General features: G+C 37.8%; 2 protein-coding genes across 2 annotated transcripts; one reads left to right on the top strand and one right to left on the bottom strand.

Annotated features, from left to right (window-relative positions):
- The first annotated feature begins 348 nt into the window (after positions 1–348).
- On the top strand, positions 349–14,539 carry LOC145547592 (uncharacterized). The gene is made up of 8 exons (XM_081597205.1): positions 349–402; positions 4,926–4,986; positions 6,127–6,159; positions 7,870–7,902; positions 8,594–8,650; positions 9,729–9,797; positions 9,976–10,018; positions 12,384–14,539. The coding sequence occupies exons 2-8, from the start codon at positions 4,935–4,937 to the stop codon at positions 12,427–12,429; spliced, it is 333 nt and encodes a 110-aa protein (XP_081453331.1). The 5' UTR covers positions 349–402; positions 4,926–4,934; the 3' UTR covers positions 12,430–14,539.
- Positions 14,540–14,756: 217 nt separating this feature from the next.
- Positions 14,757–23,451, bottom strand: fxyd5 (FXYD domain containing ion transport regulator 5). The gene is made up of 10 exons (XM_017309775.2): positions 23,259–23,451; positions 21,972–22,017; positions 19,320–19,388; positions 17,930–18,049; positions 17,772–17,822; positions 17,066–17,101; positions 16,640–16,669; positions 16,487–16,561; positions 16,350–16,395; positions 14,757–15,151 (listed from the first exon to the last, which is right to left on the bottom strand). Exons 1-10 carry the CDS (start codon positions 23,313–23,315, stop codon positions 15,127–15,129), a joined length of 555 nt encoding a protein of 184 aa, XP_017165264.1. The 5' UTR covers positions 23,316–23,451; the 3' UTR covers positions 14,757–15,126.
- Between the last annotated feature and the right edge of the window lie 968 nt (positions 23,452–24,419).

Raw genomic sequence — 24,419 nt, forward strand, 5'->3', positions numbered from 1 at the left:
TCAAGTTATTACAAATACCATCATCAAGAAAAACTGCAAGATCAGACTTTTTAAAGGAAGTCGGTGTTTAGCGCTTTGCATTTGGGGATTTATAGATGTATGTAAATATATATTTCCTCTTTGTTTTTTGTTTTTTTTGGATGAACAATTGTTTTGTTTCTAAGAAATTCACTTGAAAGTAGTCAAGACGTTTGATGAGAATGACATAAGCAGGGGTATTTTCCACAGAAAAAAAAAAAACAGAACTGAGGGTAAATTTCGGCTCTAAATGAGGTGGCAGTAAAGTCCCTATCGTAGGTGACAAAAAGTTTTACTTGCCTGACTTGGCCCACTCAGCAACAAGAGAGCATATCCTGTTTAAGGACTTCGCTTGTGAGTCATCAGAGCAACAAGCAAGCAGCGGTGAGTGAGGGTGTTGATTCTCGGGGCTCGGATGGGGAACCTAATCTAACAGAGAAACTTCGTTCTTATAAGCAAGAATACGCTCTTTTTCTTTGCTCTAGATCTGTCTCGTACTTTTTAAGGGTAGGTTATTTGAAACTGGCGTGACATAATGATGCAGGAAATGTACAAATGCCCTCCTTTCTGTTTGGTCGTGTTTGTATTTTTCTCTGTGTGCTTTTCACACATTTTTGTGCTTATTAGGTGTCTCTCTTAAGTAGTAGCAACTGAAATTGACAGGGTTATTCAGAAGACGGATACTACTCACTTTTTGCACCTCATTTCACACTTCCTGTGCGCGTGTGCAGTTGTCATGACGTCTAATCCATCCTCTGCATACTTCTGTGTACACGGGTCCTTTTTTAAAAAAATCTTCATTACAAAACAGTTTGGCAGATGCATTGATTCTTATATCTACAGGGGGAAAAAAAGCAAAAAAAAAAACTTTGTTGTTGCTTTGATGTGGATTTTGAGATAAATGAGGGTTGTTGTTTGTTTTTTTTTGCAAACCCTCACTGTGACTGGAACCAGTTGGTTGTTGGGGTTAACAGAATGAAGAATAGCTTTGTTCTCATCAGATAAAGAAAGAAAAGGAAAATCGGTACGTGACTGTAGCCCTGTATGTCTTTGTTTTGGTTTGTGTTGCGTTTTTGAGCTTAGTTAAGGTTGGAGATGCCTTCATCGTGCAAAAATGTGGAAATGTGGAACTCTTACCATTTATTGGCTTTATAGTTAGATTTATTTTATTTTTTTTTTAAATCTAACTCATTCAACTGAAGTACGGGAGAGAGGATGCAGGAAAGGAGTCACTGGCTCATTGTTATAGGCACACATTCATATCCTCTTGGTTATTTCACTGCTTGCATTGGCCCGGTAGACTAAAAACTCACTCACAAACCCTCAGCTGATTGGCCAGGCTTGGTGTAATGTACAGCACTGGCTGAACCATGGTAAGTTTGGAAATTGCTTTAAGATTGCCATTGCAAATGTTCTTGTCACTTTGTTTGCAGTTTCAATTGTTCTGGTGGAGTCTGTTATAGAAGGAATGCATTTGCCTTAAGTCTGGTTTGATAAATGGCAGCTGTGGGAGTTTGCAGAATTATTAAGTAAACAATTCCTGTGAACCAGAAGCATTCACTTCTTAGAAAGCTGAGCGCCAATGAATAACAAACGATTTAGGTTGCTTCTTTTGCCTTCCATCTACACTCATGGTTGTTTTTTGCTCTTTCTTTTTGGAGCTAACTTATAGCTTTGATACTTTCCCACTAATCCTCTTCTCTTTTCTCTTGTTCTGTCTTTTTATAAGTCACATTTGTTCTCCTGTGAACCCTCTCAACTGCTGTAATGCTGATCTGTTCAGACGTTTGTGATTGCTATCGCCAGTACCAGCCCTGTCCTTAACTCGCATGTTATCTATGCAAGCAGATAAGCAAGAAATGACCTGTAAGCCTGCCGAGGTGACCTGTTGTTGAACGCTGTGTGAGCTTTTGGTTAGATCAGATTGTGTTTAGGCTTAAAATCAACCTTTCCTAGTTGGATTTGAGTGTGTTTTCTCTCCAATATTACCAGATTGGTGTGCGAGTCTGTAATAATCCAATATTAATGAATGGACCGAACGCTGTCTATTCCTGTCTTGCAGTAAAGCACAATAGTTTCATGATTTGTTGATTTCTTCATTTATTGTTTATAGTCCTCTGGCCGGAAGGCAGCTGGCATGTCTGCTTTATGAGCGTGCTGCCTGTTATTATATGTCGCAAATTGGGTTTTGGTATGAAAGAGCAAATTCGAACGCACAAGAATATATTACCCAATTTGAGGAATAATACAGGCGTCAGGAGCCATTTGGATGTGGAGGCAGTGGACTGGGTTGATAAATATTTGCAAATTGGATCAGCTTATTATTTCACCCAAAGCGACTCTGAAAAGCAAATTGGATACAGAAGGGGCTTTTATTTGCAGCTTCTTAGGTTGGTTGCGTTTGGAGATTTACTCCAGCTTTTCAAGGGGCCTAAGCAGCCCACATACAGCACTCCCTCTCCAATCAGCCACGGCTGTGTGATTAACATCTTCCTCCCAATATAATCAAGCAAAGCAGTTCTTGATGCCGTGTATCTATTTTTAGTAGGAACATTATCCTGACAATTGGTTTGTACCAGAGTACCCTGCATTGTGAACGCTATGCATGACCAATACAAGCTTGTCAAGGTGTGAGAATAGTCAGTAAAAATATTGGCTTCAATGTATCTACGCAACATAAAAATCTGAATTGTTCAACCTAACCTAATTGATTTCATTTAAAACTGATGGACATCATTTCTGCTGCTGCTTAATAACTATTTTAATTTTGATACAGTTAAAAGTCAAAATCTTTCTATGATGCACAAATGTGGAGAATAAACATTTTCTTTTTGAACTTCTTTAAATGCTGCAGGCCTAAATATTTTTACCTTCTGCTTGTTTGCAGAGCAACTAGGAGTAAGTTGACGTTTGCTTTTCAGACTGTTTGCTAAGCAGTTAGCCTACAGTCATCTGATGAACTTTAACAACAATAACAGCGTCTTTAAAGTAAGGATATTTAGACGTATGTGACGGACTCTTCTAAACAGATCATTTAAGCAGAATCTTTCTTTCACACCACTTGAACTGCAAATTTTCAAACGTGGCAAAAAAATGCTACATTAGTGAATTTTAACTGTAAAATTTCCTCTGAATAACTTGTATTCTAGTACCAAATTTGCTTTGGTGAAGGACGATGGCCACATCATGTTAGAATATTCAGAATTCACTGGCATAATTTCCACACAGCTATAAGACCTGGAAAACCATACATGAGTACAAGTACCATCTTTCATTCAAAACGTAACTTTTGGCAAGCTCGGGTATTGCACCTCGTAAGGCAGCTCGACATAATTTTATAGAAACTTGGACATTTTCAGCTCAGACAATTGGTGTAAGTGATGGGGAATAAATCATTTCTGTAGGAGTTGTTGTGTCCCTTTTTGGATAATCGGTGACTCGTGACTGTCCATATGTTTGCAACAAGAAATATTTCCAAATAGCTGATTTTGTCCCTCTTATCAAAAGCAGAGAAAAGTGTTGGGGGCGGGGGAGCTTTTTTTTAGATGGCTAATTGACAGCAACATGTGGGGGAGAAGAAGAGCTTTATTACTGAATCCAAGGGCTTAGAAAACCATGCCCTTTTCAATCTGTGAAATCACAAACCACTCTGCAGCTAATGGATGCCAGTCTTGTAGCTCACACGTCAATGCTACGCATATTCATAATGACTGAGCATCGCAATGTTTGTAGCGATTAGATCTTTGGAAATTCCAAAACCCTGCAACCTTAGCCTCTTTACTCATTTTCTTTGTGGTAGCTGAGAGTCACTTCCTCTTGCTTGGCAGTCTTAGTAGGCGCCTGGGGATTTGCTCTCGTCTCTCACTTCAGTCGTTTCCTCATGGTAATTAACAGCTGAGGAAACAAGAACACAATGTTAATGATGGTCAATGATGAGGTGCCTGTAGCTCAACATGTGGCACAAAGCTCAACAGGAGTGTTCACTCTTTGTTCTCGTATCACCAGACATGAGCCAATGATCTTGGTTCCTGAGAAGGAGACTCAGGAACCTACATCAGAACAAGGAAGCTTCATTCTGGACACAAACTGGAGGAGAGGTCGTTCTCATGATTTTCCCATTTTAAAAATACCAACATCTATATTGTGTTGAAAATAGCCAGGGCTTTTGTTCTGCCAGCTGTGAACATATGTGCTTTGCATCTATGCACTTGTAATAGGGAAGTGCAGAATGGCATGTTGTCAGGCATTTTGCCATGAGGAAGTTGGGAGATTCATTTTCCATTGGAAAAAAAACAAAAAACAATCTCGCACACGTAAATGACTTGGTGAATACATTTTAAATATCGGAAGGATAAAAGTACATTTCTGGATATTTTTAGTTGCCAGGATGCAACAGAAATTAAAATGCTTATTTAATAATTTATTTTATATCTTCCTGGAAACATTATGCAACAGGTGTGGCACCGTAGCTTTGCAAAAGAGGGGGAAATGTTGAGCAGGCACTTGCTACCAGCTTACTATGGGGGAAAAACAAACAAAAAAAAGCTTTTTGTAACATGCCTTTCTTTTTCTGCTGATCATAGTGGGAACTTTTTCGGTGTGACCCTCTTAACCATCATACATCTCGGATTACAATCTAGATTTGCATGTGCACTTTTTAAACCAGCAGCACAAGGCCTGGATTTCTCTGAATTTGTGTTTTTCCGCTAGCACGCAATGTTGCAACGCTCGAATCTCAAAAGTACCAGCGGGAGTCCCAATAATACTTTCTGCTTTCCAACACACCCCCATCTCTACACAAGGACCCCGAGATTTCACTCACATCAGTGACTGCATATTAATAGCAGATATATTTAACTTGGGTATGTGTTTTTTCTTTTTTTTCTTTTTCTTGTTCCTCCCTACAGCATTTGAAGATGATGCGATTGCTGTTCCTCTGTGTGCTGCTACTGCTGCCAGCTGCCACCGGTATGTTCTCATCTCTGATACGCTTTCAGTCGATAAACATCTAATCGGGGCTCAGGCATCCTTGTGCCAGACTGCCTTCTTCAACTGCCTACATGCGTTAGCTGTCTTGTGTTGTGTGCAACAAGATTACCACATGCACCCGCCGCCTGATTTCGCAATAGTCTGAAAGGGAGCACACAATGATGGAACTTGTTCACCTCAACAGCAAAATGAACAAGACAGAAAGAAAAACATGAAAATGAAATTGGCAACGGTCCATGTTTTTTTTTCTTTTTCTTTTTCTTGCGGGAAATAGCAGATATATTGAAAAAGTTGATGATTTGTCAATGTGCTGAAAGACATGTACAAAAGTACCTTGCGTATAATTATGTTCTACTTCGCAAAAGTGTGTGTCTGTCTCTTGTCACATTAGAACCACAAATTTCTGTGCCACTTATTGAGACTTTATTTGGTAAATTCAGTTGAGAAATGCGTAGTGGTGTTTTTGGTTTCTTTGATAAAGTTTGCTTGGCTTTTTTTTTTGTACTCGGTCCGATTTACACTCGGACTCCTAAATAGGACCCGGGGCACACATTTGCTTTGCACCTTCCTTGCATATTTACCAAGACATGGCTGCCTGCCTAAGTTGATATACCAGGCAAGGAGAAGCAGCTCATAGTAATTCTGGAAGAGCTGCAACGATCCATGGTAGAAGCTATTAATTGGTCAGCTATTTTTCATGTAGTCCTTATATCTGGCCTATTTGAAAGAGTGTCAAGAAGAACAAAAAAAAAAAGTCACACACAAGCCATGTGACATGGCAAATGTGAAGACTGTACTCTTGATAGATTGACCAAAAAGTAACTTTTTTTAATGTACATGCTGAATATGAAGTCCAATGGAGAACTAATGCTGCATGTAACTTTGAACATGCTACTCCCATGGTTTAAAAATGTAAAAATAATAAAAGGGCACCTGCTTATGTATGAGATCTAATCTAGGCTCTCTTTTCAGCTTTGTTTGGGGGAGAAGGAAGAGAAATAGTTTGTTGGAAATAAGTTCCAGGACTATGAATGCTGTTGCAAAACCTTACACATTAAATGTAAAAAAAAAAAAAAAAAAAACTGCCTTCACAGCTCTTATCCCTCTTTTGTTTTGCAGTGCTTTCAGAAGACTTGGAGGGATCAGCTGACGGTATGAATTGCACATCTCACTCGGGGAAACTAGGAACAAAAAATTATATGGAAACACATTCATGTTGATCTTAAGGTTACCAAGTAAATAGCAACCGTTTCTTAAATCGCAATAGTTTAGAGATTAAAATTATGTTTTTTTTTTTACATTAAACGTTTATTTGAGATCACACCCAACTTCAACAAATACTACCTCATTGATGTGTTTTGAAAAGAATTAAGCATGGGTTTTTCTTGTACACAAGCCTTCATTATGTCTCATTATTGATAATAATCACCTGTTATTCAAACTGAACTGATAATTGTGTGTAATTGCTGGATTATATTGGCTCATACTCCAAGTATAACGAAATAAGACACTTTCTTTCACCATATTTATGTAATTTAGCCTGTTTCAACCCCCCTCCTTTAAGTTCTGACTTTAAATCAAATGTATTTTCATGGCTTTTCTCCAATGGGTCAGACTTTAGTTGGAAAAAGAAAAACGAAAAAACAACCTTCCACATAACTGCACAAGGACGTTATAGTCCTAAAAAGATAAGAGCAAGGGGAGTGGCTTCCATGGAGACGATTTGTTGGATGTGCAGCAATAAAATGGCTTGCAGAAAGAAGTCCAATGTTTCCCAACCGTGGCGCTCAGGATGCACTGCACTACGTGTTTTTAGACGTTTCCCTGCTTCAACACTCCTGATTCAGTTGACTGCAGTTGAGCAAAAGCTTGTATAAATCAGCCATCAATTGAAGTCAGGTGTGCAGGGAGTGTACGTAAGGACTGGGGTTGAAAAACTCTTAATGAAACCAAATGTGGATCTAGTGCCTTGAAAAAATACTTGCAGTTTATTTTTATTTTTATGAGACTGAGTTTTATTTAGTGGTATATGAATAATGTATAATATAGAACGAACATATATATTTTTTTCTTTCAAGTTAATTACTTCAGAAAGTAATTTTATTTAAAGGTGTAATAGTTTAGAGTGTTTTTGTGTTAATTTTGTTATATAAAATCCCTATGAAAAATAGTGAATTGACTGGTAATAATGAGACAAAATGGAAAAATTAAGATGTACGAATGTATCTGAAGTGCACTTTGCATGGAACACAATTCAGTCATCTTTAGAAAGGCAGAATTTATTTTGATCTGTATTTACTTTGTTCAGACTTTAAAATGAAAAGGTTGAGCTTGACTTTCAAGTTTTAAATGATTGCAATTGTCGCCTGAATTACAGAAGATGACAAATGAATATTTATTGTATTGTATTCTACTGAAATTTTCCTGTTGTCTTTTGAAGTCACTGAAAAGCTTCCCGCGCTGTTATTTGTCAGTGTTTTGTTCTTGTTTCGACTTCAGCAAAGCTTGGTTGATTTTGTTTAAAAAAAAAAAAGAAGGAAATAAATAAATTCTTAACAGAGTGAGCAAGAGTGAAGAGGTAGGCTCCCCATGCAGTCTGTTTGTTAAAAACGGAGGGTAATTTTCCAGGCCTTTTCATCCTCATCCATCTCTACATTCTGACTTGCTTAAACCCAAGTGAAAAACAGGTGCTGCGTAATTCTGTGTGATGACTCTCATGTACAGCTCCGGTCTCCCTTTTTAATTGAATTCCTCATTTAGAGTTTTATTTACTCCTGATTTGAGTCATTTAGAAGTATGCTCTGCTTGTTCTCTACTTACAGTGATGTTTCTTCTGTTTTTTTGTTGTTGTTTTTTTTACAGATTCAGATGATGAGGATTTCATTACGAGAAAGGGTGAGTTTTTCTTTTGTTCTTTTTCCTCCACACTTCACCAGCAGCAGGTTTGATTCTTGAATTGTGCCACTTCTTCTGACCACAATCGCTGTAACGGCAGCTGCTCGCAGGAGAGTATGTGAAGGTTATGGCCTCTAATTACCGTCAGCATTGTGTATAGGCTGTTCCAGTCCAGTGAGATGTGCAGAGGGTCGGTGGCCCCTGTTGGCGTTTTCCCCCCTCTAACCATTAAGCCCTGAATGGAATCAATTAGCTCTCCAGAGAGGCCCTGTGGATCCTGCTGAAAGGCCAATGAGCATGCTGATATCTCTGCCGCCCTGTCGGTCACCTAATCAACATTGGCATTCTCATTCTCACCACACGTCTTCCTGTCACTCCTCATCCAGGCTGTGATGGGCATTTGATAGAATTACAGACCGTTAGACCAGGGCTGCAGTCTGTCTGCTTGCTCTTGTAAGGGCAGCATTTATTTCTGCACATGATTACGACTCATCACCGGAGCCTGAACCTTTTTTTTCCCCTATCTATGGGATATGAGTGCATAAGCTTGGACTAAAAATCTATAAATCTAAATGTTTAAAAGTTCAAATTAGTAGAGCAATGGCTTCAGAAAAACCATAGGTTGTTGTACACTTGAGAGGAAGTATGTATAATGAAAACTGTAACTGCCCTTTTGTTTTGTACCATTTAGATATTCCCCAGGTTGAAGGCTCCCAAGCTGAAAATGAAGGTACAAAAGAAAATCAAAGTAAGTATAACGTATTCATGTTCACAGTATTGACGTAAAGTTTCTTCAAACCTACAGTATTGACAACTGAAATGCTAGACAAACGTAGAACTTTATACCGATCTAAATAAAGAGCAAAACTGAATGATTTGAGAGTCACAAAAAAGCATTTATAATACAATTAAATATATGCATCACTTGATTATTTTATTATATTCTGTTAATATTTTAATTTTAAACTTTAAAATTGTCATGCACAAAGCTGGGACAGAGGCCATATAAAATGCTGTGATGGTAAGTGTTGGGAATGAAAAATGGCTGTAGCAGCATATATGCAATTTAATAGTTAAACTGGTAACAATCTGGATTGCTAGTTGTAAAGCTCTTTCAGAAGCTAAAATGGATAGAGATTCACCTAGTGGCGACACATGTTCAGGCGTTTCACCAACCAGAAATATGTTTGTCTTGGAACTTGGAAATGAACCAAAGGAACAAACCTCTGCTCCAGAAACTCCAGATGATTATGGGATGTTCTAAAGACGGATGCTTTATTGAATGTCTGTCAGTTACTTTTGGCCCTCTATCGATACCAGAGTAAAAATAATTGAAGTATTATAAAATCAACAAATTTTGAAAGATTTACGATTGTCTTTTTACTTTTCTTTTTTTTTGCTAAACTGATACTTCATAAGATCATCTTACACACCACTGGTTACTAAATGTTTATATATATATATATATATATATATATATATATATATATATATATATATTTGCCTAATTAAAACTGACTGAAATGTTATTTTTCTTTGGATATCACTCAAATTATCGGCATCTCTAGTCTGGATTGTATAGTAAAACTTTGTGGCGGTGCAATTTGAATTTAAGATTTTTTTATTTTCTGTGATTCATTGTACCATCTTTTAGTTTAACAAATAGATTTTTTTACTATGTTCCTTTGTGCATAAAATCAAAGTTTGAGATTGTTTGGATTTTATTAACATTTTAACGTAATGTCTCCCAAGTGTGTTTAAAAAAAGGACTGAGTCATTGTGCTGACCATGTAACATGTTTGTTTACTGTCATTTTATGTTTTTAGGTCAAATGACTCTGATCATCATAGCTGCTGTGGTTGCAGTGGTGGCTCTGTCAGTCATAGCAGTAGCTGGTAAGCATTCTGTTTTTAAGAGTCAGATGTGAACTTTATGTTCCCAGAGCTGACAGATGTACTGCCTTTCAGTACTTGGCAGGGATTCTTGTGTGTCTTGTAAAGCTGTTCCCTCTTAAGCAAATATGAACTTTCCTCTTATGGAGTTGTGACCTTTTTTTTTTTTTTCTGCTTGCAGCCATATTGTTGATGAAGCGACAAAAGCTGAAACAGATGCAAGGGTAAGATCAAATTACTTGTTTTATTCAAATTATTGGTTTACAGGTTTGTGTTTTAGTATTTATTTGTTTTGGGGTGGACTTCATGCTAAGTCAGGCTCGGAGTCACAGAACCAGTCTGTTGGGTAACAGTCCTGCTTCTGTTTTTACTTTGTGCTCTACTTGGTCTAAATTGTCAATCTACAAAACCAAAGAACAGGCACACCTGAAAGCATCATCAGCATCCACCTCGGTTAGCCCGTCTGGACTTGTCCAACAATTAGTGTTGCACTTCGTGCCCTCTAGAGTCACTAGTGAACACTCCCCAACTATCTGTCAAACAATGACTTTGTCGGTGCCACCGGGAAAGTATGACCCAAAGGGACAGGACTCAACCTGTCACAAAGCTTACCTCATGCACCGAGTCACAAGGAGGCAACTGAACTTGAAAAATTAACCAGCCCAGTAAACATGTTCTTGGCATCTTGACAACAATCACTGAGACTCTGACAGCAAAACAACCTAAACCAGTTATGCAGAGTTTTGCTCTTAGCACTTGGCCTCTGCTTAACTGTAATTTGGATTTTGAGAAACCCTGCAAACTAATCAGTTTCTTTTGTTCAGGAGGTGATGGATAAATTGCATGACAGAGGGTCACGGGGGTACGGGGCGTTATGGAGTTCACAATCAGGTGGCAGAAGAAAAGCTGTTGCAGTGATGACACCTACGTTTGTTGTGCATGCTAGGGTTAAATTCTTGTGCAGGATTAGTCAGTGCCTCGCGGAGCTGCAGCCAGCTCCAGCGGTGTTTGGCGCTGAATGATCGCTCCGTTGAAAAGAGGCTTAATCACGCAGCAACCTATGGCTTGTTGGATCAACAGTTTTCAGTCAGGTTTATAAGACCCACCTGGGGGATGAGCGGTGTTTTTGAGGCAACCGTGCACCTGTTAGAACTCAGCTTAATGAGGGAGTCATGCAATTACATTTTTTTTTCTTGCTCTTCTGCCGTTTATGGATGTTCCTTCTGTTGTTAATGTTGTCACTGAAAAAGAACCTAACATGGCATCACAGTGAATTGGGTCATCATTGAAAAGTTTAGCTTTTTTAAAAAGGGATATTTTTTTGGTTTCATTACACATTGATTTTATTCCGTTTATTGAATTAATTGTATTAATCTTGCAGCTAACAAATGTGTCAACTTTAGCCTCTTCATAAATTGTACACAAAAACAATTGTAATGATTTTAATAAAGAAACAACTGCCTGATTATAAAATATTTCCAGATTCTAGATGGTACAGTCACTCTTGTGTTTGGCTAACTGATCAGGACTTGATCCGTCTGTGGCTCTCCGGTAACGGCAGAATTTAGCACACGGGTTGATGGGTTTGGCGTCTCTTATCCTTTGGATTACATACCACAGATCCTCCACAGGTTTTTGGTCATGTTGGTTAGCAGACTAAAGCCGGGGCCACAGTCAGGTGAAGTCTGCACTTGCTGTGGTCAGTTGTCAGGGGAGCGAATTGGCACCAAGTTTGTTTGTGTGAAAACAGAGGGAGACTGGAGTTTGACAGCGTAAGGGAATCTGACCCAACTTTGATAGCGATCAGACAAACATGATTGCGTCTTTTTTGGGTGGATCTGTATCCAGTCGGCTACAGTGACTGGATAAACAAGTCACAACCCAACTGCAAACAGATGAAGAGAGAGGATGTGAATCAACTAGTAAAACTTTTTGTAACTTAATCACTATGAACGTAAGTGCACAACAGCACCAGGCATAAAACACGATCAAGATCAAAGAAAAAAAGATTGTTTTTGAAGTGCTGAAATTAGCCATACTTTGTGCATCTGCCCCAAACTCTTGAATTACCTATATTTCTCAAAACTTCGGTCCTCTTTGTCTCTTGTGTACCTTTTCTACGTCAAACATTTTCTCTCCACTACGGTTCCCATTTACATGCTTGGATACAGTGCTCTGATCAGCCAATTTATTTAGAAATGACTTTCCTTGTCTAAAGTGCCAATGGCTGTCTGCTGGACAACTGTCAAGTCAGCACCCTTTCCCAATGATTGGAGAACATTTCTGCTAGTAAAATCTTTTTGTGTGTGTGTGCGCGCGTGTGTGCGCGCGTGTGTGTGTGTGTGTGTGTGTGTGTGTGTGTGTGTGCACATATTTAAATTGAGAGTTAATCTCAGCCTTTTACAGATGAAAGAGATGATCACCTATAAACACTTGAAATATCTGTTTAAGAAATCTAAAGTTTTACCTTTTTTTTTTTTAACTGACATTGCACCACTACATTAACTTTTAAATTATTTGCCAATTCATTTAGATGCATCAGTCTGTTTTTACTCTCTCACCTTATTCCGTCTGCCACCTGTTTTTCAGGATTTACTCTGTACCCACTGAGCAGAACGAGAAAGGAACCGTCTAGTTCCTGGCAGCGCAGCAGCCCTGCAACTTAAAGCCAAGCGAGGAGAACAGGCCGTTATCTCACACTCTCACACTCTCTGACTCAGGACACCTGAACTCATTTGCACCTCAGCCTTCTTATCACTGTCCACTCTCTCTCTCTCATATCCCCATAAACATATGTAACCTATGCAGTATGACTTTTTTTTCTCTTTTTCACTTTTGTGCACCATTTTCTCTGGATCCCAGCTGTTTGTTCTCCATTTAGTCAGGGATTTTTTGGAAAGCATTCAAACCTCTTTTTAATTGGATTCTGTTTGAAGAATCCAATTTGAAAGAGGAACATGTGGCTTGCAGCTTCTTTTTGTTAAAATTAATGATTTAGCTCAGCCAAACCTCCCCCCCCCCCTTTTTTTTTTTTTTTCAAAAGCATAAAATGATTGACCACTTAAGCAGAGAAAACTGTAATTGTGTTTTGATTTGGTGCGTGTGGAACAGGCCTGCCTGTGAAATGGTCGCTGACTGAGACAAACCGTGCTAATCCGCGCTAAGCCAGCTGAATGCTCACTTACTTTCTCATTCACTTGTCTGACATCCTCTGTTCCTGGCCCAACGGGAGGCACTGTGAAGGCAAAACCCGCTCTTCATCTTTTTTTCCAACGGTGCAAAATAAAAAATAAGTGGATACACCAGCTGAGCACACCTTTCAGCTGTAAAATGATCAGCCGCCCTAAATAATGTTTAGTTCCCTCCCTATTTTTTTTTTTTTGTTGTTTTTGCAAAGTTGTTTTTGAGTCATGCAGATTGTAAATAGATTTCAGAAACCAGAGTGCAATTCCTGCACTGGGAGCAGAAAGGTTGCTGAGAGGGAGAGTAGAAAACTTAAGGTGGGATTATTTAGGAATTAAAATTTTTATTTTATTTTATTTTTTTGATGGACGGGTGCTGGATTCACTCACATGACATCAATTACACTATGTGCAGGAAAGCTTCCTATGTCAGAAAATGTTTCAGATGAAGTGGGACAACCAAAACCCCAAGTACTTAAAAATATGTCGATAAAAATGTCAATTTTTTCTAATAAACTGTGTTAAACAAGAACACTGGGTATTTAAAAAAAGGTTAAAATGTATCAGGCACCGGCTTAAGTAAAGATGCTTATGAATTGGTATAAAACAAATTGTCCGATTGGTCTTAACTTCCTATATCTGAACACGCCTACGTCATTTATTTCTGACTAGCCTTTAATGCGTTAGCATTTTATTGCTGCATAAACTGGAGTACAGAGCATTTCATTTTTTTGCTAAGCATAATTTTATTTCCTGATTGTTTTATATGATACAAGGGTATTTTCTTCACATTTTATTTCCCTAAAATGTAGAAGAATGTTTCTATACACTTGCTACCAAATGCCTCTCTGATGTTAATGCTTTGGAGAGCCTCTTTGTTGTGACACTACTCATTGTAACAAAATGCAATACGTGTAGCATTTAAGCTTTTTATCATTATTTTACGAGTGAAAATCTCTCATTTAAAAATGTCTTGTGCATTAAATTTAACCTGTTATGACTGCCACAGTTAATCTGGAAGAACAAGGTTTCAAAACACAATTATTAGTAGTAGTTGATTTTGACAAAATGTTATGAAGCATTGATTTATACAATTAGGATATTCTGAAGTGATAAAAGCATGCAGGTCATAAGGAGTTAAATTTAAATTGTATATATTTACAGGGTGATGTGTGTCCTTTTTTTTCCCAAAGAAAAGAAATGGTTTAAAGGGTCGTTTTTAAGAAATTCCCATGATTAGAAAGTAAGTCCTGTCTTAAATATGTATTAGTGTTATATCACAACAATAAGTTTAAATTTGAACTTCATGTTAAATACTTGTATTTGTATGTGCACTTTTTTATATGTATTTCTATGCCAAAGACATTTACTGGAGTATGCATTTGATTTCCAGAGCTTGTAATTGATGTATTATCTGCCAAGAATACCATAATCATTTTGCACAGCTACAGACACCTTTTATTTGTTCTTTCAGTCATTAGAATGGGGAAATTGCTGTATATAAAAAGCTATACTAAACTCTGGATTGTTGTCATTTTGACATTAAATGTGCTAGAAAACCTGCTTGGTGTCTCTGTGTTGTAACTGAGTTACCATATAGATGCAAAGTTATTCTGTTTATTCTAGGGCTTTTCTCACAAACACACAACTTACGAGAGGCTTAGACACACTTGCTTAACATTTTGGTGTGTTTTTTTTTTTTTCTTCTTTTTTCGGGGGGTTTGCAGGACTAACCAGCTTCAGTTTTAATTCATATGTGGAAAAAAAAAAAGAAGATTCCTCAGTGTGCAAATGTTTATTCATGACCTTTAGTGATTAACTTTTTTCTTTACAAAACTTTGTTTCATATTTGATACAATTAAAATTAGAGTGAGCTTGTTCAGGACAATTAAATTTCTAGTACAGTTTATTTTTTATATAAATATATATTTTTATAGACATGAACACAGGTCTCAGGTTTTCCATTCATCAGCATGAGTCAAGATTTGTTTACTCAAACTTCCACCACAGTTACCAAGCAGTACAATTAGCCCGTCAGACCGCACACAAACACGTTGCCAGGCGTTAGTCAAGTGTTTTTCTCGCTGACGGACTAAGTCGTTTTGTAATTTCTTGAAACTTTCCATGGCTGCCATCGTTTGCACATCTTCTTATCCTTGGACCACACGGTATGATCTGAAAAAATAAATAAATACTCGGTGTACAAAAAACATTTTTGGAGCACCATTTACAGCAAGTATCAACATTTATTGAATAACGTAAGCAATGCGGTTTGCAGTGTTCACGTCATTGTGTTTTGGTCTCTGAGCAGTTTAATCAGAACCCTTTTGATGCATAAATCATCACAGAGATCTGCTGCATTCTGTTGAACTGTTGTCTAGAATGTAAGCTTGTGACATAAATAAAATATAGTATGTAAATAATTAGGCATTTAATTTATTTCACCAATTAATTATTTAATCCCTATATGTGAGAAGCACATATGAGCTGGTAATGGGTGTACTAATATATTAAAGATAGTTCCTCAAAACTGTTTTTCCATCATACCACCTCCACAGTTCAATATTTGCATTACAAACCAAACAAATATATCGACTTAGACCTACAAAAACAAAAACAGTCAGAGAGACTAAGCCCATGAATATTTTTTGTATGGACTTGGACAACTTTTTACAAATCCTAAAGTGATTCATTGTGATGTTTTATCATATGCATAGTTACAAATTATTTAACAAGCCAACTTCTGTTATTGTTCAGAAGGCTGGGTACATTTCTTAATATTGATTTTCTCCAAAATAGTGGTAGATTTTTGAATTGGTTAAAAGCTCCAGGCCATCAGTTGAGAAGAACCACTATAATTTATTGTCCTACCATTGACAATTTATTGTCTGTTGGTTAAGCAACTGACTCATTTCTTCCATGACTGGATGCACAGCGAGTCTGTGCTTCTCTAAAAACAACAAACAGTTTACCAGAATAGTCTTGACTACAATCCAGTAGCAGGTGAATGTGAGAATGAATGGGTGAATGACTGAATATAGTGTTTTGGAGTCCTCTGGACTTGATAAAGTGATTGACAACTACAGGCCAAAGACAAAAATAATGACATATGTTACTGTATAAATAAGTTAGCTGCTGCATGCTGGTTTTCTGATTTGATTGATTTCATGAGTTTATGTTCTACACTTTTTGACACAAATGTTGAAGTAAATGTTGTAAAGCCGTGTATTATTTCAGAATCTTATCCTCGAACATGCTTTAAGTATTTTGTGGCCGCTCTTTTTGTGATTGTGTCACACTTGGAAATAACTTTTACGGATGCAAATGAGTTTTAACTAGTTCCAAGTAAAGGTTGCTGGTACAAATTACTAACTTCGTTGACCTCTTGTGACACTTGGGCAGCCGGCAGACCTTGCCACCTGTAGTTGGAAAAGAGCAAAATATTGAAAAAGCTTCTTGAGTGTCAATAGGGATTATTACATAGAAAAAAAAAAATAAAATCAAACTTACAGCCAATGATCATAATTCCCAAAACGAAGAGCACACTGGCAATGGTCAGGCCAGCATATCGCAGAGATTGATAATCTAAACAAGTGACATATCCGTTAAAGCATGTAGATGCTAAGTACTTTCAGAAAAAAAGAGAGAAAAGAGCTTCCTTACCATAGGTGAAAGGTTCATCCCACTTTGGATCTATGTGACACAAAAGGAAAGAGAAGAAAGATCTATTCAGGATTGAGTGAAGTCAGTTATACTGCTGAACAGTACGCATTGACAGCAACAACGACAACAACAAAAAAAGCAGAACATCAACGGGGAGCAAATGTTGGCATGATAGATCTGCTGGGTCAGGTGACATGCTGTTGATGCTGCATCAAAATCTTATCTTTGGCAAACTGAAGCAGCTTAAAGGCACAGATATCTTATTTTGCATAAGGTACAAGCAAGAATGAATCTTTGGGCAACAGAGTGAGTTTTGCTCAGGAGGCAGGGAATTGTGATGGTGTCAGCAAGCCAAGGGATATTAAGACAATTGCAATACCCATGGCATTCATGGGTAACTGTGATGTAGGAAGGAAATGTAGTCACCCCAGACAGTGGTCTTTGTATTCCCCACCGATGACACTGTGGAAGGTGGGGAAAAAAATGGAAAAAGCATTACATCATTCTACTTTTTAAAATCAACTCCCATTTATATGTATTATTCATAGAGTCTAATATTTATAATTTCCTTTTTATACTTTAATGGCCTAATTTTAACCATTGCATTTTTTCTTCCTCCAAAGATTTGTTGATCCCTCATGCTCGTAACATTGATGCATCATTCCTTCACTATTTTTTTTTATTCTCTTTGCCTTTCTAACTGTTTATTCACTGTCAAATGCTGTTTTTATTTTAATTATGTAAAGCACTTTGAAAAGCCTTCCTGCTGAAATGTGCTATACAAATAAAATGTGATTGATTGATTGATTGATTCACACAAGACTCTAGATACGTTCTTGTATCTTCATTTTCAACTAAATGTTTCAATATATCAGTGAAATGAGTTTCACATGAAACTTATACAGAAGGCTTTTCACCCTTTCAATATTTTGTTACTGCAGTTCTTTATTCCAGCCAGAGTCCAGCATTGTGATTTCAGGAAACTAAAGAAAAAGAAACTGTATTTGCTAAAGAAATTGCAATTGCTTATAGAAATTTGTTGCGGTCTCAGATAAAAAGAGGGTTTTCTGTTTGTCGGCAAACTCAATGGCTCCACCAACTGTTCAAACTAGAGGTTGGAGAAGTGTGACACCTGTAGCAGATGTGGGCTTTGTTTGAAGCGCTGTTGCATTCCGAGTGACAGCTAAAAGGAAAACGACAAAATAGAACCAAAGAAAATTAAAACCTTAGGTTAGGCAGGAGTTCTAAATGTTGCATATAATTTGAATGGCACACCGCTCGCCATGCTACCTGTTGTTCTTGCTTTGGATACTGTGGAGCTGACTGACGTGTTTTGGGTGTTGTGTCCAGATGTGGTTTTCTCTGGGAGATTTTTCGGGGCGGTTTCAGCGTTTGTGGTGGTTCTGTTTCCTGGTGGCACACGCAGAGAAAAATCAACTGAGGATGTTAAATGAATCACAGAAACTTTTATTACATAAATAGAGTGAGTAGATTCTTCAAAGAAAAAAAAAAAACTAAGTAAACTGAGTGATCTACGGAAGCATATTGCTGTCACTGAGGAAAATACATTTTGAACACTATTAAGTTATAACCTGAAAACATATTGTAGAAATACATAGAATACACATGATTTTTATAGCATATTTTCAACCAGAGGGTGATGCGTTCAGGCTACATTGACGATGAGACTCAACAGTAGGTATACCTGGTAGGTATACCAGGTTAATTTGGAGTCCATGTGGTAAGGAATAAATGACTAAGATCATAGATAACCTGTTGTAGTGATACCTATGGAAATCATGTTATAGGAGTCTATAAGCCACATAAAATTGGGTCCAGGATTTACATACACACGCCACATTAACTTCGTCTTTTGCCTTTGTTCCAACACACTGGGGTCAAAAACTTTTAACAGATGTCATATTTTATGCTAGAGTCACAGCATATTCATGTTAGGCATTTCTAACGTGATGAAACATTCCATTTAGGATCCTTCTCATAGTACGCATACTGAAAATGCATAGCAGAATCAGTATTTACCCATGTCTTATTCCATGCCTGAGGTAAAACTTGACCAACTCCTGTAATTTAGCCATTATACTAGCCTACATTATACATGCACTAAAACTACTGCCACCATCTATGCAAAATTATCAATTTTAAACAAAGAACATTAAGGAGATACTCTGGAAGGAAGGATGGTTGGTGAGATGTTTGTTTTAAATACCAGGATTTCTTTGGTTTGTTAAATCAAATCCCAATGAAATGCATTGAAGTTTCTAGATCTCATGAGTCAGAATAAGGAAAAGTTTAAGACATATCAAGTTATTTATTTATTTATTTTTGTAAGGCACTGTAATGACACCAGCCACAAAATAAAAGTAAGCTGGGGATTTTTTTAAATGTATACTTTAATTTATGTAGCCTAAACATTTGAAAACACAAGAGAAAAAAAAGGCCATTCAATTAGGGCAAACAGTAGATGTGTTTATTGTCATTAGTCAAAAAATGGCTACAAGAAAGCATCTCCTTTCTAAACTCGCTTAGAGAGCAACATCTTGGGGTCGGCAAATCTGCTTGAGAAAATGATTTTTGAAAGATTGTAGTATGTTTTAAATCAGGGGTATCAAAAACTGTGGAGGGTGCTGTAGATAGAGACAGCCAGAAGGAAGTGTCTTACTAGTGGGAGTCGTAGGTTTGGTGGGAGACATCGTTTGATCTATGGGTGTTTGACTCTGGGCCCACGACACTATGGAGAGAAATGAATGCATTTTTAATCACCAAACAGAAAAAAAACAACAACAAAAAAACATGCAGTCAGATAAAACAGTGGACTTTCAGAGGAAGAACAAAGCCCAAGTGTTGTTTATGAGTTTCTCTAACAATGCTGTCACGTATTTCTTGGCTGAGGCCAGACTTCAGAATATGAAGTGGAGGGAGCCCTGCAGATCCACTGAGCATGTCACAGTGGCAGTCCTGTCAGTGAATGGGGCTGTGAGGCAACCTCCAGCTACAACAGAGTCAGATTGTTGAGTGAGACCACGGGACAGAGCGGCCCATTGTCTGTGTGGCTCACTCAGCACCTTCCAATTAGTAATTAAGTTACACAAAACTTCTGCTTTGTGGGGGCAGTGCATTGATTTTTGACTAATTACGTGAACTGGTAAAAACTGGCCGGATTAAATGTGTAATTTAATATTTAAAAAAATAGTTTGAACATTTTCAATGAGCAGTTTGTATGCGATCATGAGTAGCTGAAGAGCATTGTCTCAGCGGTTACCGTAAATGTCTCTTGCAGCTTCAGTCGCAGCTGTTTTAGTCCCGTTAACTGCGTTAATGTAGAGTTACAGCATTGTCACACTTCTGAATATTTAATCCTCTTTTTTGAAATACAATCCCAATTTATAGTTTAATTATTTCTTATCTACATATCAGTCTTCTAACATGATGGATTACCATATAGACTATGGAACAATTTTCTCCAGGCCTCCAGGGAAGTTGGCCTGACTGCCTTTCTGGTCTCAAGAGGAACTAAAAATCATATGTCCTTGCTTTTTTTGGGACGCTGTTGCCACCAGTAACACCAGCTTCACTGATGCGGTTCACTGAATTATTTATTCCCCTTCACACAGAGTCTGAGCTTGCAGTAATAAGTTAGGAATTTTGAATAAAAAAGCCCAACATAAATGGCAATTATGCCACTCAGACCGTGGAATATGATGGCTAGGGCTAATGAACAGAGCTAATGCTAATGTAAAGCACAATGTCAGACAATATCAGCACCCTTCAAATTAAATGTTTATCACATATGCATTTTGAGCAATCAGTCAGTCTAGGTGTGTCCCCAGGTGCCGCAGACCACCTGTGGACACACCTTTCACGTGTGTGAAAGGGCATGCAGACGTTCCGCAACCACATGGCCGCACATCAACTGTTCGACTTTAGATGAAGTAAGAGAGAGCCTTTAATCAAGTTAAAAAGGAGCAAGGCATTTTGGCATTAGAACCACCTAACAGTGAGACAAGCAGGAAAACAAATGTGTAAAACCTGGACTGAACTATTTTCACAACTATTTCCTTTAAAATACAGATTGTGATTTGTGAGAAGTGGTGTGTGTGGACGTGTTGAAATAAAGAAGTTCATGGGTGGGATTTGACTTTTTTGGGGAACTTTAAGCTAAACAACACTGTTTTTTATATGATGAACAAAGCACAGCTCTCTTGGGAATAAATAAAAGGTTCTGTATTCAGAAGCTGGTGCTCTGTAATTTTGGAGCTCCATACACAAAGTCGTGCAGTAAAGAGGTACCACACACCCCCAAACCCCCAAGGCAGAAGAGCAATTCAGACTGTTTCACAAGTGGGTGGTATGAGGATACATGTTAGTGATCATTTTTACCTGGTACTAAACATAATATTGTCCAATGGCCTTGCTCTTGCCATCGAAATACAGAATATGCTGAGGTGTTTTCTTTAACCCTTTTTCTGTTGTTATTTTGGAGTAGCTGCAGGTTTGGCTCGGATATCAGCCGTGGATTTGCAGGTAGAGCTAAATTTAGCTCAAATAACAGCACAGATGTCTTCACCACAGTGCTGATTTTGTCATTTGATGTGTTTTAAAAGAATCACAATTTTAATAATAAAAAAAAGTAACTCAACTGTTTTAGTTCTTTAAGAGTGGCTTCAATTAAAAATCTGAATAAGAAATTCTCCATCAAAGACTTAGACTTGGCTTGCTCTCTCAAAAACTAATAAAAATGTGTATGAGAGTTTGGCCACTGAAATCCATTTAATGAGTAAAAATAACAGTACAGTAGAATTAAACAGATTTAATTAAGCCTGTAAGGTCCAGGTTTGAGGAAATGAACGTAGTTCAGAGTACAAACTATGATCAGAAATTAATTACGTTTTAACCTGTGGATCTAAAACTTAGAATTAGCTTTTAGGGTGAATTGTTTACAAAACCTTTATTTATGAAAAGAATAAAAAATGTGTAGTTATTTCTTCACTTTCCCGAAAAGGAAAAAAAAAATAAAATAAAAATCATAAAAACTCGTCTGGTTCTCGAAAACCCAATATAATGTAACGCCTCACCTCCTGAGCAAGACGTATTGTGACACATCTAAATATATGATAATGTTTTAACAAATTTGTTAAATTTGCTTCAAACTGACTATTTCAGACTTTCAGAACTGTAAAAACAAAAACAAAATGGAAATCGCCATTTTAAAGTCAGTTGCTTTTAAGTGAGTCCAGTGCATTTCATTTCAAATCCTGTTCACATATTAATTTACCATAAGCAAATTTAGTAACCAGGGGATTTCTGCACTCACCTTCTGACATGGCAAACAGAAGACATATCAGAAAGGCCTTGTAAATCTGAAAGAAACAGACATTTTGCAGAGATGATGATTCATAAAGCAGGTGAAACAAGATGAATGTTGGAAAGAATAATCCAAAAAATAAGAAATATAAGTGTAATTTTAAACAGGTAAGCTGAGATCCGTTTTTCTTTTAAGAGGTGGGACAAAGGACTTATTCACATATAAATAGAAAACCCCCTTTTTTCCAATTAACCTGTTTGGTCACTTTGAGCATTCAGCCACGTCAACGGCAAGAGAATGTGCATAATGCGAATATGCCCAGCGTCCAATAAAAAGCCTGTCTAAACGATGAATGCAATGACACTGGAATGAGACGTGCCATTAATGTTCACCAGACAGGAAGCCATGGCTTTTAAGCTCAGCACCACATGGCCACTTTTGCTTCCTTCCTCTTCCTCTCCTGGTCCCTGAACGTCGTTACTCACACTCTTCAAACAATGTGACGGAAAACAGATCCCCACTTCTAAAGTCAAACAGTGAGAAACTTGTTTTTTTGTTTGTCTGAACTGAGTGACTGAGGAGACATATTGTATTGTGTGCACAGCCCTCCCACATGTATCCGTGTTGCACTTTGTGGCACCGTAGGAATTACAGTATGGTAGTTTTAAAGCTGTCACCAATTAAAAGTTGGCATCACAAGACGTGTTGAAAATATTTTTAACATAATGGAGACCCTGAGTTTGAGAGTAGACATCTTCCTCCCCCTCAACATACTGCCTTGGTTAGAAATTAAAAAAAGAAGAAAAAAGAAAAACTTTCCATTACGTATGTCTGTCAAACAGGTATAAAACAACAAAAAAACAGGACTGTTAACAAGTGGAGGTCCAGGCCAGAGACCAGGTTTGAATCTCCTCCCCCCTCAGAAAATAACATTTTGATCTTTGACCGATCCTGGTGGCATCTCATCCCCTGGCACGGCGACAGCATGGCAGGTGAGCGTCCGGGTACATCATGAGCTTTGACAGCTAAGATTAACAGGTCGTGCCAATCTTCATTTCACTCCAGAGCATATGTCGGGATGAGGCCTGCATCCCCTGGGCTGTACAGGCGTCTCTCGCTTCCCCTGGGCCGACCCGCCTGCCTGTTTGTCACATCCAGCACTCTTCCTCACTCTCTGGTTTGTCTGTTCATCCATTTGTCTGTCAACCCCCATCAGTCTCTTTTGACTCGGCTTCACCTCAAAATCAGCCCTGAGCATTTAGATATTTAGTCTTCAATCTAGACTATTATGCTTACCTTAGCATCCATCCGGCAAGGGGTTTGGTTCCAGGGATGCGTCCAAAGCTTCATCATCCACAGTGCTTTCCTCTGTGAAATGACCTCTGACAGGCGGGTTAAAAAAAAAAAACTGTTAAAAAGGCCACACCCATGTTGCTCACCACAACCACTTCCGCATCCAGAGACTTTGTTTCTCTCTCTCTCTCTCTCTCTCTCACCCACTCTTCTTCCATCTGCTCACCAAAGCAGCTTTTTCACTTTTACTCACATCTCTTTGTGCAGCGCTGTTTTCCCTCAGCATTGTGGCTTCTCTTCACATTTCAAACCACCCTCTCTAATTAACGCTTTTCAACTGAACTACCAGTGTCAATATCACTGGCTCACAAAAAGGAATAAACGAACGTCCTTGTAACGAGGAAATGTGATATGAGGATAAATAAACACTATAATTACACAGCTTATTGATCTACATATATAATGTATGTCCTCCCCTGAATTTATGTTTAGTGTGCGCAACTTCATGGCATCAAGAAGTTTATGAAAGCTTTCATAAAAGTAATTCTGCCTACATTTTGTTGCTTTTCTTCCTGTAGGAATTAGATACAGCAACAGAGATTATTAGGAAAAAAATCTATATATAGTCAAATACTGTACAAATATAAATTCTTCCTGTTTATCATAATCAGATGAATGTTAAAGCTATTATTACCACCTGGTTTAATTGCTTTTTTGCCCCCGACAAAATGGTTAAGCCACTATCACAAGACATTCACAAGAAAAGAGGTAGTAATTGTGACCCAACTGCATTACTCAACTGAGAGGCACAAACATAAGCTGTTACAGTAAACAAAGGCTGCAATTCATCTACATGAGTAAAGCACAGCCTTTGTCCCTCAGTGTGGGAGCAATTTGTACATAGCTTACAAACATCCAGTATTTATAAGAATGTCAACTTAAACTATAATAGTTCTCCACCTGTAAACAGGGCTGTGAAAATGATTCGTCACTTACAGATATCCTTTGTTTTTGCTTGTACCTCATATTTAGTTATTTGTGGTCATCAAAAACATGTTTTTTTATGGCCGAAAGATGTCCTGGGTTAAAACAAAATGTGGTTTTCATGTGATATGTGGTTGCGCCTCCCCATGGCAGCAAGTGTCACAGGTTTTATTTTAAAAT

This window comes from Poecilia reticulata, chromosome 16 (assembly GCF_904066995.2).
Source record: "Poecilia reticulata chromosome 16, P_reticulata-male-v2, whole genome shotgun sequence".
NCBI classification, from domain to species: Eukaryota; Metazoa; Chordata; class Actinopteri; order Cyprinodontiformes; family Poeciliidae; genus Poecilia; species Poecilia reticulata.